This window comes from Aulonocara stuartgranti (genome assembly GCF_965226115.1).
Source record: "Aulonocara stuartgranti genome assembly, chromosome: 18".
NCBI lineage: Eukaryota > Metazoa > Chordata > Actinopteri > Cichliformes > Cichlidae > Aulonocara > Aulonocara stuartgranti.
The window spans coordinates 20,063,180-20,081,989 of NC_138954.1; the positions used below are offsets into that span (position 1 = coordinate 20,063,180).

Genomic DNA, 18,810 nt, shown 5'->3' on the forward strand with positions numbered 1-18,810 from the left:
ATCCAAACGCGCACACGCAAAAAAGAAAAAAAACGCGCGTGCACGCACACATCTTTTCCAGCTAGCTGTAACCGGCTAGCCAGTCTGTTGTCGAGTTGACACCCTCTCCCTTACCTTGGCAGCAGTTAAGCTGCACAGTCGACATGGCAAGAAAATATCGCAGCAATTTCCTTAAAAAAGATGAAAAACTTCCAAGTCTTTTGGAATAAGTGAGTAGCATCGACAATAACAATTTATCTGCTCGGTGAAAAACCCAAAGTAGTAGTTGCATGTTTAGTTTTAGGCACATTAGTGACGCATAGAGATTGTTAGCGAGCTAGCTAAGGAGCTAAGCGCTAAGAGAGTGGAGAGAGTAACATTTGTTCATTAGCATGTTAGCCCTCTGTGCTCATTCCGACGACAAGAGCCGTTGAGTTATGTGCCCCTCAAAACAAGAGTAAAGCACAAACCTGGTCAGTTCTTAAGAACTTTATGGTATTGAGTTGTTGTCACTGTGTCTGGTGAATATAAAGACATTTTGGGACAGTTTTGTTGCTTTGAAGTTATGGGCGCTAGCGTTACATAATCTGACTTGTTGTCTCTTAGATCTCGTTTCCTTGAACAGCGCCTCCTCGAAGGATAATTAATATCATTAAAACTGTAACGTATGAACAACTGTGACTATATTCAGAGCAATAACTGTGTGACAGTCGGTTAGCGATAGGTTTCAGGTCGTTAAGTAACTGTTTGCTGATCAAACGACGTTTACCCATAGCTAAGCTAGGAAACTAGCCACCCATAGCTTCCGATGCTAAAACTAAGCTAACGTTACCTAGAGTTAGCTAGCTATAAAAGCGTCTCGTATCACTCGTAAGATTAGTGGGTGCATAACGAAACATCGAGATGGTCACAGCAAGGATAACAAACTGGGCAACAGCGCAATTGTTGGTACAATATTATCGAGCGCTATCCCCAGACTCTAGCTTTATATCAAGTTAGAGGGACTTGTGTGGTTAGCCTATCCTATACCCTTTGTCCATAGTCATAGCGATAACCAGCTCTTTTTTTTTTTTTTTTTTTTTAACTAGGCCACGCCGCAGTTGTTTTGGTCCATCTCAACCATTTGTTTCATTCGGACTTTACAAATATGTGTTGTGTCACCTCTGATTTGCCGTTACATTGTTTTGTTGGGCTTGAACAACGTAATTGACAGGAAGAGGCATATTTTCAGTGCGGTTAGTTGTTCCACGGGAAACCTGCTTTATAACCACACTGCCTAGAATGCATTTCTCAGCTGCAAATGCACTCATGCACAGTGTAGCCATGTTTTATAGTGTACTTCTACAATGTTTTGATGAAAAACTAATAACATTATGACACGTTTTATTAAAAAAAAACAACAACAACAACAACGAGAGTTTATGAATGCGGGAACAACTATAATTCCGTTTCTCTTTCTGCTTTACAGTATTCATCACGAGATGTGATCCACAATCCACAATGTGTGAGGACATTTAAGAACGATTGAGTTCGGAAGAAAAAAAAATTGATTCCAGTGGAATCTTTCATTATATATATATAAAATTATTATATATTTTCCGCTGTGTTTAAGCTCACATACATTTATACACACCCATCCCATCAACATATAACCATGCCAGTGCAAGCACCACAATGGACAGAGTTCCTGCTGTGCCCGATCTGCACACAGACATTTGAGGAAACTGTTCGCAGGCCCATCAGCTTAGGCTGTGGACATACAGTCTGCAAGATGTGCCTGAACAAGTTGCACCGAAAGGCCTGTCCCTTTGACCAGACAGCCATCAGCACAGACATCGAGCAGTTACCTGTCAACACAGCTTTGTTGCAGCTGGTGGGAGGCCAGGTAAGAAGTTTGTTTTTGCGTGTTTGTCATAAATTGCTAAACAAATATACAGAGATCTGACTTTATACCGTCTGTGCTGAGATTTTGTTGACGCTATCTTGTGGTTAAGAATACTAGCTCATGGGTATGTTTTTGTTTTTTTTGTTTGTTTGTTTTTTCAGTAGTGAAACATTTTTAGACACCAATCCTGGTTTTAAAGGATGACGTTTTCTGTAATTACTTTGGATTGTATTCGTGTCACACATGGGTTACTACATGGTGTACATACTTTTGGGATTTCTTTCTGAGTCACCCTGCAGTCATTGAGCAATGACTTGAATTATGCTGCTTTACTGAGTGCTAGCGCATTCACTAAAGCCGTATTTCTCAGAGGGAGTGTTATACCAACAGGGTGAGGCACAGCTAATGGTGTCTGGCTTTGTTGGCCAGGTTTCTAAGTTAAGACTGCAATAATGGATAACGTCACTGCATCACTTGTAATGCTGAGATGTGTCTTCTCTAGTCATCATGACTGGTATAGCGTGTCCCTTAAACACATCTTGGTTGTATTGCACATTTGTGCCAATAGGTAGGGCTTCCTTAAACGTTCCCTATATATATATATATATATATATATATATATATATATATACATATATATATATATATATATATTATGTGTGTGTGTATATGTAATGTAAAATTTGCTTGGTGGAAAAATATAACTAACCCTACCACACGTGGTGTGCCACACACATGTATTTGGGCAGACTGAGTGATAATAATGGTGGCAGACATTATTAAGTAGCACTCAGCTTTGTTATGACCTTTCTCAGAATTGGCCTTAATGTGCTGACGTTAGCCTTTGTGAGCTTTGCTTGTGGAAGATTGCAGCAACAGATTTTGCTAACATTAACGAGAGCATCTCAGCATATTAATATTTCAATACATGCTGTTAGTATATAGTTAAGTGAAACTCTGTGGACAAATGAAAATGCCTGGTCTGGGGGTCTTTGACAATCTTCAGCTGATTACTTAAACATTCTAATACCAGTGATTAGTGAGAATCCACATAATTTGAAATTAAATGTAATATATTTTAAGTAGGGATTATTTTAATTGTTGTACAAAATGAGTTGTAACGCGTTAAATTGGCCCTCAGTCCAAATTGTTTCTTACCGTAAGAATAACCATACACAAAAATGTTGCAAAAAATGACTACCGGTACTTAAGCCACCAACATACACATCAATTTTTTTAATTAATTAATTAATTTTTTAAATATGCTTGACAGCTCACTGTCATTTATTTTTCCAAAGTTATGATTTGTTTCAGTAAGTAATGTTTGCTTTTGATACTTATTAGATGTTGGAAATTCAGGCTAGTTTAATGTATTTCATTATGCAACTTCACATTATCAGTAAGAATACATAGTTCACTTTGTCTTCCAATACACATAAAGAGGCATTTACAATTAATTTGTGCATTCAGCTTTGTTGAGCTTTTTAGCTGCTACATTACACAGTGAAATGAAAGTGATGGTGATGGCGGTTCCACTAACTCTGCTACAGCTTTGTTGGGACAAAATTGTACTGAAACCTATTCATCTGTTGCTACTGATTTTCTAAATTCCTCCCTTGCATTCTGCTTCAGGTTCCCAAGGCTCAGCCAGTTGCTTTGATAACAAGTCCAGAGGACTCACAACATTATGAGGAGGCCAGGCAGTGTGTGGAGGAGCTGGCCCTCTACCTTAAACCCCTCAGCAACACCCGAGGTACTGGACCTTGCTGGAACTATTTAGCTCTGTGGTTTGCTCTTTCTTTTGTTTAAGTGAACAGACCTGGGACCTTTCAAATATGGAGGTTGATTTTCGGTATGAAAGACCACTTAACAATTTTCTTGTTCTCAGAGGGTGGATAGATTGGGAGGTAACTGTTAATGGGTGTAGACTTCCCTTTCAAAAAATAGCATAAGAGTGTTTGCTTTCTTTGTGTTAATCTCATGCTGGATACCAAAAACTGTCTGGCAAACAAAAACTATATAGGCACTGACAGTTTGAACAGCACCAGCATATATCATAGCTCATGAAGCTGGAGGTGTCTTTGAGTGAGAATGCTCTTAATAAGACATAACTAGATTGTCGAAGTCACCCTATATATAAAAACAGCTAAATACAGTCCTACTGTGTATCATAACTGATTTAGTGCAAGTGTCATTTGTATACCTCTTGATTTTTCATTCAAAAGTGTAATACATTTTAATATTGTATAGTATTCTGTAGAGGTGGGAATCACCATACATCCCACGATACGATATTATCACAATACTTAACTCACGATACAATATTATTGCAATTTTTTAAAATATTTTGCGATATTCAGATTCTGTACATAAAGGTTAACTTTATCAATATTCATTTTATCTAATATCAAAGTCTCGCACTCAGTCTTTCTCTCATTTCAGTCAGTTTTATTGTTGACAAAGTGAACGGTTTGTATTACAGTCTAGTCCAACTTAACTGAATGCAACCATCTGGTACAATTATAGCTATTCTGAACTATGCAATTTATGAAAACTATGCAGCCCCTTCAGCAACTGAAGAATTTGAAAGTAAATTAAAACAAAATATAATTTTACATTAAATAAAAAAGTTTTAAACTTAATTAAAATAAAACATGTCTTAAATTAAAATAAGTAAACTGACATGTTTATTGCTGCCAAAAAAGGTTAAACACATTTGGACAGTGAAGTAATGTCAGGATTCTTGCTCAGAAAAAGGAGCTGATCAACATGCTCTGAAGTCAGGGCATGTTCCAGTCCACAAAAACATTTTTTGTAACAAAATATCGATTTCTGCTGTCCCTGTATCGATACATTATTAGCAAACAAAATATCACGATACTACACAGTATCGATTTTTCCCCCCACCCCTAGTATTCTGTATTTATATGTAATGCAATACATTGCAATTGTAAAGTCACAATGCCAAGAACGAGCAGACAGTATTACCTCAGGACCAAGATTACCTATACTAATGTTTTGTCCCTACTTTTGAAATGCCTTCAAAACCTTACCTGTCTTTTACGGCAGTAATTCTAGTTCTGTTAACATATTGCATTGAGGTTTGTTAACACTTTGGACAATAAGTGTTATCAAGTTTTATGCTTGATAAACAAAAGCAATAATCAAGCAACATTTCTGTACATGTATTTAGTAATGGTTGTATTACTGTAGTTTCTTGAGTACGATATTACTATACTAGATCACTATTTTTTTTAATATATATGTATATGGAAATATCTGAATTGCATTTAAGGTGCAAGGTTTAAGTAGCAAAACAGATTATAAGCTATTAAGTCTGAAAACAAATTACAGTATTTGCACTGCTTATTGAAATATTCAATATCAATATAATGAGTTGTATCTGCAAGTTGTTTCAGTGCAGAATATTGTGCATGATGCTGCCCTCAAGATTGTTGAGTCATAAATGTATTTAAGGAGCCTCAGTGCAACGGTAACAGATGGGACATCCTGATTTCTTGGGATGGAGCAGAAATGTTCATTTAGCGTCTTGTTTGGATGTACATTGGATCAAAATTCTTGAAAAAAGGAAGAAAAAAATTTCTTCATTCCCACTAACAGTATTTGACTTAAGTTGCATGTAAATGCATCCAGTTTGTCAATGTGTGTCACTCTGATCTTTGCTGCAGAGTGGTGCATGTTTGATGGATGAAACAAGAATGAACTAATTTCTGAGTTTTTAATGTAGTTTTTCTTTATAGTTACATTAATATACTTTGTCCAGACTGTTAGGATAGCCAAACCTTGTTTTCTGGTGACATCAAAGAGCATTGCCTTTTCAACAATGGCTGCTGGCGTCTGATAATTTAAACATTGATACTGGTACTGAACTAAAGTATCTTAGCAGTACATCTTTTATTGCATTCTTTTTTTCCTCTCCTTGCCAGGTGTAGGGCTGAGCAGCACCGCTCAGAGCATGCTGAGTCGACCCATGCAGAGGAAACTGGTTACTCTGGTCCACTGCCAGCTGGTGGAAGAAGAAGGCCGTGTTAGAGCCATGAGAGCGGCTCGCTCTCTGGGCGAGCGAACTGTCACTGAGCTCATCTTGCAGCACCAGAATCCACAGCAGCTCTCGTCCAACTTGTGGGCTGCTGTCCGTGCACGAGGATGCCAGTTTCTCGGCCCAGGTAGATAGTTTTTCTTTACCCACAAAGTGAAATTTCCCTGAAAACAGTCAATTTATTCTCAGTAAAGACTAATTTGGAATGTGATGACTACTGAGTGTTACTCATCGATTCTGTGTTTGTTTTTCCTTTCTCAGCCATGCAGGAAGAAGCCCTAAAGTTGGTCCTCCTTGCTCTTGAGGATGGCTCTGCTTTGTCAAGAAAGGTGCTGGTTCTATTTGTAGTCCAGAGGCTTGAGCCACGGTTCCCTCAGGCTTCCAAAACTAGCATAGGCCACGTTGTGCAGCTTCTCTACAGGGCCTCCTGTTTCAAGGTATTAATCTGGCTGAAAACCAGAAGAAATTTATTTTATTATTTTGATATTTTTTATAAATGTTATTTAATATTTGTTTTGCTAAATATAGGTGCAACCCTTTCTGTGCAGAATTTTCTGTTGTATGTATGTAAGAATTTCTTTCAGAAAATAAAGGTAACTAGCTCATTTTGTGGCTTTCTACTAGGTTACCAAACGTGATGAAGATTCATCCCTAATGCAGCTGAAAGAGGAGTTTCGTACTTACGAGGCTCTGCGACGGGAGCACGACTCTCAAATTGTTCAGATTGCTATGGAGGGTGGATTGCGGATTGCTCCTGACCAGTGGTCTTCTCTTTTGTATGGGGATCAGTCTCACAAGTCACACATGCAGTCTATTATAGATAAGGTGTGTACTGGAAGTAAATCTATTTCAGTTTGTCGTTTTCACATACTGTACACATTTCAAAGAATCATTTAAAAAAAAAAAAGTATTAGCTCTGTTGGTCATAACATGTTCTTACATATGAAAGCTGAAGTACCAAAGCATTAACTATTTATTTTTATTTATTTTTTTGTTATGTGTATAGCTGCAGACCCCAGCATCTTTTGCTCAGAGTGTCCAGGAGCTGACAATTGCGCTGCAAAGGACTGGAGACCCAGCCAACCTCAACAGGCTGCGGCCCCATCTGGAACTTTTGGCCAACATTGATCCCAGTCCTGGTGAGAAACACACCCGCTATTGCGAGGACAAGTTGGTACATGCAGTGTCAGATGCAAATCCAAACTATGGCTCTTGTGTTTTCCCAACCCTCTCTCAGAAATCTTTGTTATTGGCCAAGTTTTGTTTTTTTCAGGAATCAAGTTAAAGTTCGGGTTACTTGAGTGATTTATTTATTTATTTATTTATTTATTTATTACACATAAGTAGCTTAATTCTGGAGTCATAAGTCACCCATCCTCACATGCACACTCTCAACAGACAACAAATAAGCATAGTGCAAAATACTGAAAACATGCCACAGTGTGTCTTGGCTGATATGTTTCTACATGGATCAAAGTTATTTGCCCTTCCCTTTACTTATCCATATTTTTTTCTTCCCATAATTCTAGTAGAATTGATTTCATCATTCATGTCTGGGAATCTTGCCACTGAACTGTTCTGTCATTTCTTGAATGTCATTAATTCTTTGCATATTTAGGTAAAACCTGACAGTAAACTTTGACAGTGATATACCTCCTTTTATATTGAGAATGTGCTTTCTGCACCAAGAAGTCAATTGTATATTTTATTCCTTTTTGAACTACTTGGCTTTTGGTATCGCTGAGGTCACCATGCATTCCTTTTTTTGAAGCAAATAACACAATAGTAAAGTTTGTCACTGGTTATGTCTTTCTCATAGGTCTGTATTATCTATTCGGCCAGAAAGTTGCCTCTTTTTGTATATAATAAGACTTTATTCTATTGTGGAAAGCTCCACTGAACAGTTACCAAATGCATATTCAGCCCTTGGAATCAGCTACTGCAGGCTATCGCAAAGCTTGGTCATAAAGCTGGTTATTAAGCAATTGTCCAGTTACTGTTGAGCCTGTAAAAACGGAGCAACCCTGTTAAAAAAAAAATCAAATGTTGTAATAAATTGTCCTGAATTGACCTTGAATTCAAGCTGAAAGTCTACACCTCAGTAACCAAATTCCTAAAACTATGCTAACGACCAAATACTCCCATCAGTATGTTGGATTTGTCCTGTGTAGTGTGACTTCTACTATGTGGCTCAAAGCACACATCTGTCTCAGCTGATAGAGAACAGCCAATTTAAAATGTATTAATCCTTTTTTCCTGTATTATTTATTGTTTGTCTAGATGCTCCTCCTCCTACATGGGAGCAACTTGAGAAGGGGTTGGTAGCAGTGAAAACAGTGGTACATGGCCTGGTGGACTTTATCCAGAACCACAGCAAGAAAGGAGCCGATCCTCAACAGGTTAGTGTCTCTATTAAACTGCAAATAATGCTTGGAAAAAACAAAGCCAGGCTTTTAAACGGTCTAATAATGTTTCAAAGGCTTGTAGGAGATTTAGTCATGGTGGTCCAAGACATTGTTATGACACTTGATTTTTGAATTTTCCGTAATTTGTAGCAAACCCAAATTTTTCAGGATTGTAAATACAGATTTTTTTAATAAATAACTATATGAATAAATAAAAATGATTTTTGTAACGTTTCATCTTGTTGGATATAACATTTGTTTGCATCTGTTATTCGATGCAATTTTCTTAAATGGAGTTTTTACTTTTTGATCATATGCAAAAAAATCTTTTTTTAAGCCTCCTCAGCACAGCAAATACAAGACTTACATGTGCCGTGACATGAAGCAGAAGGGAGGCTGTCCTCGTGGAGCCAGCTGCACCTTTGCACACTCTCAGGAAGAACTAGAGAAGTGAGTCTTAACAACAACTTGTCAACGTTGTGTGTGTGTGTGTGTGTGTGTGTGTGTGTGTGTGTGTGTGAGAGAGTGCGAGAGAGAGAGGGTGTTTTTTTTTTTGTGTGTGTGTGTGTGTGGGGGGGGGTAAGCTAGTTTCTGTTCCTCAATTCAGTCACTATTACCACAGTGGTTTTTATACACTCTCAATTTTTCAGAAATATATGTGTATGTTGTTGTTTTTTTTAATATCTAAAAAGAATATGATATCATAATTTTTATTATATTTTATAATACCTACCTATTTACTTATTTATTTACCTATTTTAAGGTATCGTAAGATGAACAAGCGTCTGGCAGCTCGCCTCCCTGGCTCAGGAGGACTCTTGTCAGATGATCCTCTCGATGTAGCAGTGACCCGAAAGCCTTCACCCTTGGCCAATGGGACTGGTGGACCCTCTTTGCCCACGCTTATTGCTCGTGGCACCGACCCAGTCTCATATGAACTGCCGCGTAAATCTGTTAAGATGGACGGAGGGAGTCCCAGTGCCCCAGGATCACCTCCTGATGTGTGAGTATAGTATGCAGAAGCCAGAGAGTTAGCATCTTCATCAAAGCCACGGGTTTTCTTATCCCTAGGTCACAGAATGAGGTTATTCAGTGAAATTATTTGCTCTGTTAAACAGAACAACACAAGATACATCAGATGTTGGAAAAATATTTAACAATGTGGGTTTATTCTTGTAGCCTGGACACTGTGCCCAAACATGGCATGACTCTGCCACCTCATGCCCTAGCCCACCCCAGGATTTCAGCAGATAACCTGTCAGTGGTTCCCAGAGGATCACCAGTGTACCCCCAGCAACAGCTCGCTGAGATGTACGGTGACACTCGTCCACCACCTTCTGCCTCTCAGTATGAGCCCCAACCATATTCTGCAGGTAGGCATAATGTATGCGTATGACTGAAATTGTAGCATTATTTTTATTATTATTATTTTAATTTATACTTAGAAGTAAATTGGAAGATTTTTTTTTTTTTAAATACTGTGACATTTTGTTTTCCAGGTTACCCCTACCAGCAGCCACCACAGTATGTTCCAAGAGATTACATCCGTAACCCTCCTCCGCATAGTGAGTCAGGACCCCCTTACCCGGATCCTTACCCTGGTTATGGCCCTCCAGAACGAACCTACCCGGCCCCTCACTCTGGTCAACAATTCTCCTACCCTCATCCTTCACACTATGACAGAGGTCGCCATATGTCCTACAGTGGTCCGCCACCTCCCCCTCAGCCTTACCCATCTCAAAGGGAAGGCTTGGTCAGAATGAGTCCAGCACCTCTAGATGTGCCCCCACCATCAACAGGGCATTCCAACTCTGTTTACCACCCAGAGCCCAGTAGCCGGGATAGATATGCAGCAGATGGCTACTATCCACCAGGTGCTCAACCTATGAATATGAGGACCTATGTGAGGGTGAGTATGTTTTTAGATATGCTTTGTGCTCATTTCTCTTGGTGTGGATATGGGGGGGAGAGAAAACTGTCAGCAGTTCAGCAGTCATTATTTGTGTGTGCATCTCATAGGGGCCATCATGTGGTGGTCCTCAAGCCAGCCTGGACTATCTGCATCGACGCCGGCAGGAGCTGTTATCCCAGCTGGAGGAAAGGAAGGTCATTTCGCCTCCACCTTTTGCTGCTTCACCCACTCTTACACATCCCTTCCCCAACGACTACCCTCCTGATGTTAGTACCCAGGAGATTTAATATACATCTGCTGTTTATGTCAGCCATTGTAATATTTAGCCTCTTATTTCAGGCTTAAAAGCCTAAAATAATCCTGAATGTAGTTGGTGAAGTAAAGCTTGAGTTAACTGTGAATATGGGTAAGTTTTAATAACTGCATGTGTTGTGTCTGCAGTATGACGAGGATAACTCCAAAGCAATTCCAAAATGCAGACTAGCCAACTATACGGGGCAATACTCTCCCTGGTCTTGTGAAACTATTGGCTCATACATTGGCACAAAAGATCCCAAACCCAAAGATGTTATGGTTCCTCCTCCTGTGGAGATGATGGTAAGCCTCAAGTGACAAACGAACTTTGTGCTGATTTCTTGGGTTTTTCATATAATAATAACCTTTCCTCTCTTTATCCTTTTCTCTCCTTTTATCAGAATGTGGATGCTAAAGGCCTGAGAGAACCGTCGTTGGAGGCCCCTCGGAAGGGCACAGAAGTAAAGGATGATGACCCCATTATTCCATTTGGTACCCTGCCCACTGTGTCGCGCTTTGGGGCCATCTCTCGCACCTCAAAGACAGGCTATCAGACCACTGGACCTGTACAGGCCATGGCCTCCACTCCCCAGAACCCAAATTCTAAACACATGGCCATGCCAGGTAAGAGCCCACATGGACCGCAGTCTTATTGCTTTACTGACACTGGTAATTAAATGCAGCATATTGTTTCTATTGCTTTGTCTAGAGCAATACACACACAAGAAGAAGAAAAAGAACTTAGCTCTTTAATTCAGTGACTCATTGAACCTCCTTGTGCAACAGCTTTTAGCAGCTACAGCATTTCCTGTAGGCCATTCCATAGCGCAAATTATCTTTGTTGAATTACTTGTGTGCTTTTGGTCACCAGGCGCTTAGACAGCAAAGAAACGCCAAACTATCAATACTCCCTCCTAGAGCAGGGCGATTTGACTAAAAATATTTATCATGATATACATTTGAAAATTTGCGATAACGATATAACTGACGATATAATTGACACTAGACAAAATACTTTACAACTCTTCAAATTTATTAGTGCATTTCCAGTGGAAATTGGCTGACAAATCCTCAGCATAACCATGTATAATATCCACAAAACTTAAAAAGAGGTTATACACACACAATACCATATTATGTTGAAGCACCGTACATATCACTCGGCGAGGCTCCAGCCTACGGTAGCCGTAATGCTCCGACAATCCATCAAGCGGTGCGGCTTCGTAGCTTAGCAAAGTCGTACTGAAACATTTGACAGATTTTTGAGCGCTGTGTACCACATAAAATCGTTTCGCTGCCATGTCCGTATGTAAACAAAGGCACTGCGCATGCGCGTTTTACCCATATTCTATTGCGATATTTCATTTTCCTATCGTTGCCCAACATTACACCGGTATTACCATGAACGGTATGATATAGCCCAGCCCTACTCCCTCCACCATGCATCATATGGAAATACACTAATTTTCGAGGGTGGTGTAGCTTAGTATCTATTCGTAGAACGTTTTATCAGAAGTGGCACATCCTGTTTTTTGGTTTTTTTGCTTTTTTTAAGGCAGTAGGATCTTTCCATTTCTACATTTAATCACTTTTTTCTTTTCTTTTTTCTTTTCTTTTTTTAAATCAAGTTCTAGATATTTCTGCAAGTCATTTTGCTGCATTTTGGGTACTTTTTCACTACTTTCAAGATTGCTCATTGTGCTCTTGGTGTGAGGTTTTTTTGTGTGTTTTTTTTGCAGGACACCCACTCATATGAAGAGTAGAAACAGTCCTGAATTCTTCTTCCGTTTGTAGAAAACATGCCTGTTGCAAACTGAACAGCATTTTATTTAGAAACACTTCTGTAGCCCTTCTGTAGTAATTCTTATAAAGTGCTTTGAAAGCTGTCATGCTCACGTCACAATGCACATCAAGCAATTGTTTTTAAGAAGAGCGGCCTTGTCAGATCAGCTCCGGCTATATTTATAGGAAGCATCACCTGTACAAGCATACTTCTAATCTGATTTTGTCAATTGTGATACACAAAGTAGTTTTTGAAGAAGGTTTATTCATTTATTTTTGTCCCCCCACACACAGGATTATAAGATAAGACAACTTTTATTAGTCCCAGAGATGGGAAATTCACATTGTTGGAGCTGCAAACAAGTGTAGTATTCAACACACGGGAATACTCAGAGCATAGTCATTTCACATAATTGTAGTGTTTCATAATTGCAATTGTTAAGAACATAGTTCTGTTATACAATTTACCATTTTCCCTTCAGCAGAATACACATATGGAAGCCATGGAGGATGGGGTGGAACTTCATACCCCACCCACCAGAATGCCTCCTCCTCTCAGGGACATTTTAGTGAGCGGTAAGTCCTATATTTGTTTAATCTGTTTGTTATTCTTGTGGTTGTGTTTTGTTTTTTTGTTTTTTTATATATAGTCAGTAGATCATCATGTGAATTGTGTATTTGCCAAATATCAGAAATGCCTTTGTTAAAGATTGTGAAGCAGTTATTTTTTTGCTGTTGTAGTCTACCCATGGCAGCCTCAGACAGAGAGCAGTTAAAGATTGAGCTACAGCAGGTGAACCAGCAGATCAGCCAACAGACACAGATGCACAGCATGGAGGTTTGTACAATCTGTTACTAAGGAGTATCTATAAATGTCTAGAAAGACCCATATCGTTTTGATCAATTTTTACACCACAAGAGGTGTGAGGTGCTCAATATTATTGATTTCTTGATTACCTGTTTATGGCTCGACTCTCCTTTTTAGATTAAAAATTGATGTGGCGAGAAATACAAACTGTTTACCTGGTGTCTAGTTACTATCAACATATATTCAACACTGAAATATGTGTAATGAATAAAATGAATGTCCCATTTTAAACCATTGTTTTCCTGACTATTGCTAAAGACTTCCAGATTGCACATTCACCCTCCTACTCCTTACTTCCTGTCTTTCTGCTACAGGCTGCCAGTAATTCTTTACTCCTGCAGAGGGAGGCCAGTGCATTGGCTACTCACCCTGGCCAGGGCCAGGCAGCAGTAGCCTCACAACAGCAACAACCCAAGTGGCCATCAGGGGGAGCAAGTGCAACAGCTGTCTCCAGTGAACAGCTTAGCCTGGAGCTTCACCAGGTTGAGAAAGAGATCGGCAAAAGGACCCGTGAGATGGCTATGGTAGGAGTGGTGGCGAGTTGTTGAACACTAACGAGGGATGTAACAGTTTAACCATGGATTTTGAGAGAATTTGGGATTAGTGTGGATGTGGTTAAAACGTCTTGATGGGTGGGTTTTTGGCAAATTGACATCTAGATCTTTATGAGCTGTGTGTGATGAAATATTTTATTGGGGGTTATATCCATTTCCAAACCAGGAAAACCAGGTGGTCCATGATGTTCAGCAGTACAAGATGAAACCTGCTGAGAATGGACAGCCAGAGCATAAGACTCCACTGGAAGAAATCTCCTTGGCGCTTGCGTGAGTATGAACATGCTTAAATATACTGCGTCCCCCTGAATATGAATATTTTATATTATTTCCATTCATGTCTTGTTCTGCTTTGTCTGTTTTCTCTTTTCTTCATACAGTGAGGTGTCAAATGGCTCCAGCGGTCTGCCGGAAAGTGCAGTGGGCGGGTCCATGCTGTCACTGACGAATAAAGCATCTGCATTGAGCTTATGTTCAGATCCAGGTGTCACTGGTTCAGAGATGCAGAAGAATGGTGTTGTCCATTCCTGCTCTTAGGAAGTACACATTTACACACATTCAAAAGCATGCACAGGCACACATACACCCATTCTATTTAGAAGATGAGCAGTATCTGCCGTGATGAATTTTCTTTCTTTTTGTTCTGTGAATGAGCTTTTTTTTTTTATGACTTTCCTTGCCTGGAAACCAGGGCATATGATAACATTTCTTGTGTGTGTTGTTTTTTTTTTTGTTTGTTTTTTTTTTTGTACTGGGTTTAGATTAACAAGGCTCACAGTAGATTCAGGAAGAGAAAATGGTGGTGACGTTGACAGTGTCATTACAACTTTATTTAAAAAGTATATGCATATTCAACCTCAACGGTAAAATTATAGCAGAGTATTTGATCCTCCTGAAGAAAGAATGTTGGGTTAGTTGAACGGTTAGGTAAATAGGAGCACCTTGTAACATCGCATACACTCTGAATAAATTCTGTACGATCTGGTTTATGATTGACGATGGCAGAAATGTCACTCTTGGTACTCACCCCCCAAAATCGTAAGAAAAAAACAAAAAAAAGAGGTTGCCCAGATCTGGATGTCTGAGAAGGGAAAAGCACTTCAATATTCCACCTGGATTCAGCTAAAATGGGCATGCAGGGTGTTTTTAAAAATGCAGTGTTACACCACATGCACTTCCGCACCTGCCATGAGAAGTATGACTTTTATTTTTGCATTTTATGAACACGTGTCTGTTTCATATTTGAAAGCAGTTTATAATATATTTAATTGGAGCATTCTGTTTTAAAGATTGCATTAAGTCTTTGATAATGAGCTTTCCGTGTTTTCTATAAGGGAACCTACTAAGTGCTTCTCTTGATTAATTTTTATTTTTTGTTTTTTATGTGACCCTGATGTGATTTGGTTGCCTTTCACCAATGCTCCTGACTGTCTGCTGCATTCAGTTCAGTCAAAATTGTTGTGAGCTTGTGCATGCAGGTTACCAGACGGAGATGGTGCACTTTTTTGTATCAGGAGTCACTTGAATGACTGTGAAGTTGACCTTAAAACATCAAGGCAAATAAGGGATTTCCCTCCTCAGAGATTCTCATCTGGCCACACAAAAGGCCTCCCCATTGGGATATCTTGTCATTTGTTCTCCTAACTTCTATGAAGTTGCCTTCCCTTGTGTATGTTTTGTTAAAATTTGTCTTACTTTTTTCTTGCTTTACATTGTTACGATTTTGGGCGATGATGCTTACCCTGTGAAGGTTTTATCCAGCTTAGTGGAAGACACACTCTCCTCTCCGTCATGAAATGGCTATAATTGGCAGTGAGTCCAGAAAGGTTGCTGTTGTAGCGTTCTTGGCTGCATTAGTACATTTGAAATCATGTTTACAGCTGAAGAAAGCAGTGTTATTTACTGAGGAGTGGCTGGAAACCTTCAGGAACGGCTGTGCTTCGATCAGATTAATAAATTCATTCACCTCGCATTGAGTGTATTTGAGTGTCTTTGCTGACTGGTGCAATATACAGCTCACTTCGTCACATTTTTTTTTTTTTTTTTTTTTTTGTTCACAACCTGCTGTCATCATCACCATCATTAGAACCATTATTGCTCTTTCTCCATCATATAAATTGTTTACTGCTGATGCTCAATAGAGAGCTCGTTGCCTTTTTGTAAACAGTTAGCATGATTGGCAAAAGTTTTACTGCTCTGCTGACAATGGGTGAGTTCTTGTTCTTGAACGGTTAAAGCATGGAGGAGACTCTGTGGGTCGAGTTGTTTTAGTTTAACATAAAACCTTTTCTTTCACATGAGGAATGCTGAGAAACTGGCACATTGTTGACACCGGATGAGTCAACTATTTTAAGGCACAAATGTTTTTGTGCTGTGCAACATCCTCATCTTGGCTGTTCAATGGGTATCTTTTCCAGTTTGTCAGCACCACGACAGCAAAAGTTGTGGATTTTCTTTCTTCCTTTTTTTTTTTAAAAGTTTTCCAACCACACTTAAAGCCTCTGGCTGCTCCTTGCTACATTTATTGTTTAGGTACACAGCTCACTTATACATATGAGTATGTATCCATACATTAATATACTAAAGCACTATTAACGTGCCACCTCTTATCCTACTCGCTCAGCATTTATATTAAATGATCTCTACTTAGAATCAGCAAAATGTTTTTGTTTTTTGTTTTTTTAAAATTTGTTTTCGGTCCACTGGTTGCCAACACAGACTTTATCCTTTCCCAGACGAAGGACTTCTGTGTGAATTGATGTGTGTTCACTTAAATCTTTTGTGTTCAAACAAAGATTAGACTATGCTTCCGAAGAAGACAAAATTCATAACTTTTGGAAAATTTATGGAAATGTTTTGTGTGTGTGCTAGATTGTATTGTAGATGTATCCTGGATAAGTTGTTTATTGTTGTTCTCCCCCTTCATTGTGCTGTACCGAGTGATAGAGTTGAGGTGTTAGGAAAGTTTTGGGGTTTAGCCCACCATTGCCCCCAAGAGAATTAGCAAGAAGTCTTTGATGAAAGGTTAGCCTCAAGTCTTCATCTAGTGCGCTCTTTTTTTCTTTTTCTTTTTTTTAGGAGTTAATTAACACTGAATTGGCATGATGGACTCAGACCTTGGTCCCACCACCCAAAAAATGCAATGATACAATAATCTAAATCTGTCAAGATTTGATTAGCTTTTTTGTTTGTTTGTTTTTAAAGAATGTTGACTTGGCTTTTTGTAGATTTTCTTTTTTTTCTTGGCATTAGTTGAGTGAATTTATTGACATGCAAGTCTTAGTCAACATCTGACCTGATGTGTGCAGCTTTATGAGCACTTGGTGACATTCACATTTTGTTTTTGTGTCTGTCTGTGTGTGTGTGTGTGTGTGTGTGTTTTCTAATTTTTATTTGGGGGTTTTTTGGCGGGGGGGGGAGTTTTTTGTTTTTGTTTGTTTGTTTGTTTTTTACAACTATTCGCAAGAAATAGGGCCATCAGCTTAATTAAAAAAAAACAACAACAACAGGGAACTGAGTTAATCGGTAATTGGCTAAAGATTTAATGGTGTTAATTCAGTATTTTGTTTCTAACAGAAGTTGATGAAATTTCCCACAGTGCTGATCCTGCCAAACGGGTCACTGCAGGTCTGAATGAGCCGAAATGACTTTAGCTTTGCAAAAACTGGCATACCGTGATATATGGGGTGTTTTATACAGCGAATAGCAAAGACGTTAATTTCAATATTCGGTGTGTTTTTTGTTTCTGAGTGGAACCGCTGCCTATACCCCATATTTGCATAACCAGTTAAACCCCTCCTCTACCACCCTTGACCACTGAACTCTGTTACTGCTGTTTGAGGCTCACATTTTATTCCCGGACTTTCTGGGGAAATTCGCAAATGGCTTTTTTATATAATTACTCCCGTGTAAAATATCTCTTAAATTAAGGTACAGGTTTGATTTCAGCAAGAAAAATTTTTTTTATATGTATATTATACTCCATTAAGGAATGTCTAGAATTATCTTCCTCCAATGTGGATGTAGCCATTATTACGCCATTTTATGACTTTGTAAGAGAATTCACTGTGTGAAAATTGGTTTGCATTTTTGTATAATACAATCTGCTTTTTTTTTTCTTTTCTTTTTTTGATATGAGAGGGAGGTCAAACTGGAAGTTTGAAGAGGAAAACAAGAACCTGTGAAATTGAGAAAACAAAATGTAACTTATGTACAACAGTGATTCTAAGCTGAGGGAGAAAGAATAAATGATATTGCTAACTCAATGATTTTGTCATTGTTTTATTTTGTGAAATGGTTCAGTATTTTTCAAGATGTGAATGCTGGGAGTGGACTCATAGGTGTGGTCTTCAGCACAGATTCCTCGTGGTAGCCATGTCTGTTCAACCTGTATACTGTGGTCTTGAGCAGTGTTTTCTGAAGATCTTTGAGATTTGTTCTTTGGAAGTTGTCTGCTTCTTTTTTCCCCATATCATTTTCAGTCCAGTCCTTGTATGTGATCTTTGTACCTGAAAGGAATTGTTTTGTTTTTGGGGGGGGTTGAGCCACACTGAGGCCACATCATCATTCAAGCATTGAAAACGTGCCTGCTTCAAGAGATGAAACTGTGTTGTGACTACATGTAAGCCAACCTGGCAGAGAACCAATTTTAAACATTTAGGCTCTTTGTTGCCAGCCGCCTGGTAGAAAAACACATTTTGTTTTCTTTCCTTTTGGCATTTTTTTGTAGATTAAACTAAAGGTAACAGTATGACAAACATAAAATAGTATTTTTGGATTAGCAACATGACTCCCAAAGAACTGTTAGTTGAAAGCTTGGGTTCTTTTTGCATGGTGTGCAGTGTGTCCTTAAGAAATTTGAGGATACTGGACATGTGAAGCACAAAAGAAGATCATTAACATCATGTCTTTTAAAAAGACAGACCTGAGAGATATCTGGCCTTAATGTTAATTAAAGCTTCATCAAAAATGGTCTCAGTAGGAAGGGACACGGGGAGAAAAGACTGAGGTATGCCAAATTACACAAGAACTAGACTGAAAACCAGTGGTGACAGGTCTTGAGTCATTAATC

At 38.9% G+C, this 18,810-nt stretch overlaps 1 protein-coding gene across 2 annotated transcripts; it reads left to right on the forward strand.

The window, feature by feature from the left end:
* The first annotated feature begins 76 nt into the window (after positions 1 to 76).
* Positions 77 to 18,004, forward strand: rc3h1b (ring finger and CCCH-type domains 1b). 2 transcript variants are annotated; one of them, XM_082512971.1, is made up of 20 exons: positions 77 to 209; positions 1,448 to 1,864; positions 3,497 to 3,617; positions 5,812 to 6,051; positions 6,186 to 6,361; positions 6,549 to 6,749; positions 6,931 to 7,063; positions 8,205 to 8,323; positions 8,667 to 8,779; positions 9,093 to 9,332; positions 9,509 to 9,702; positions 9,829 to 10,238; positions 10,349 to 10,507; positions 10,683 to 10,838; positions 10,937 to 11,159; positions 12,800 to 12,893; positions 13,059 to 13,155; positions 13,500 to 13,709; positions 13,906 to 14,009; positions 14,120 to 18,004. In XM_082512971.1, exons 2-20 carry the CDS (start codon positions 1,634 to 1,636, stop codon positions 14,274 to 14,276), a joined length of 3,378 nt encoding a protein of 1,125 aa, XP_082369097.1. In that variant the 5' UTR covers positions 77 to 209; positions 1,448 to 1,633; the 3' UTR covers positions 14,277 to 18,004. The 2 variants fall into 2 exon arrangements, with proteins under 2 accessions (XP_082369097.1, XP_082369098.1); XM_082512972.1 differs by having other exon boundaries at positions 12,803 to 12,893.
* The last annotated feature ends 806 nt before the right edge of the window (positions 18,005 to 18,810 follow it).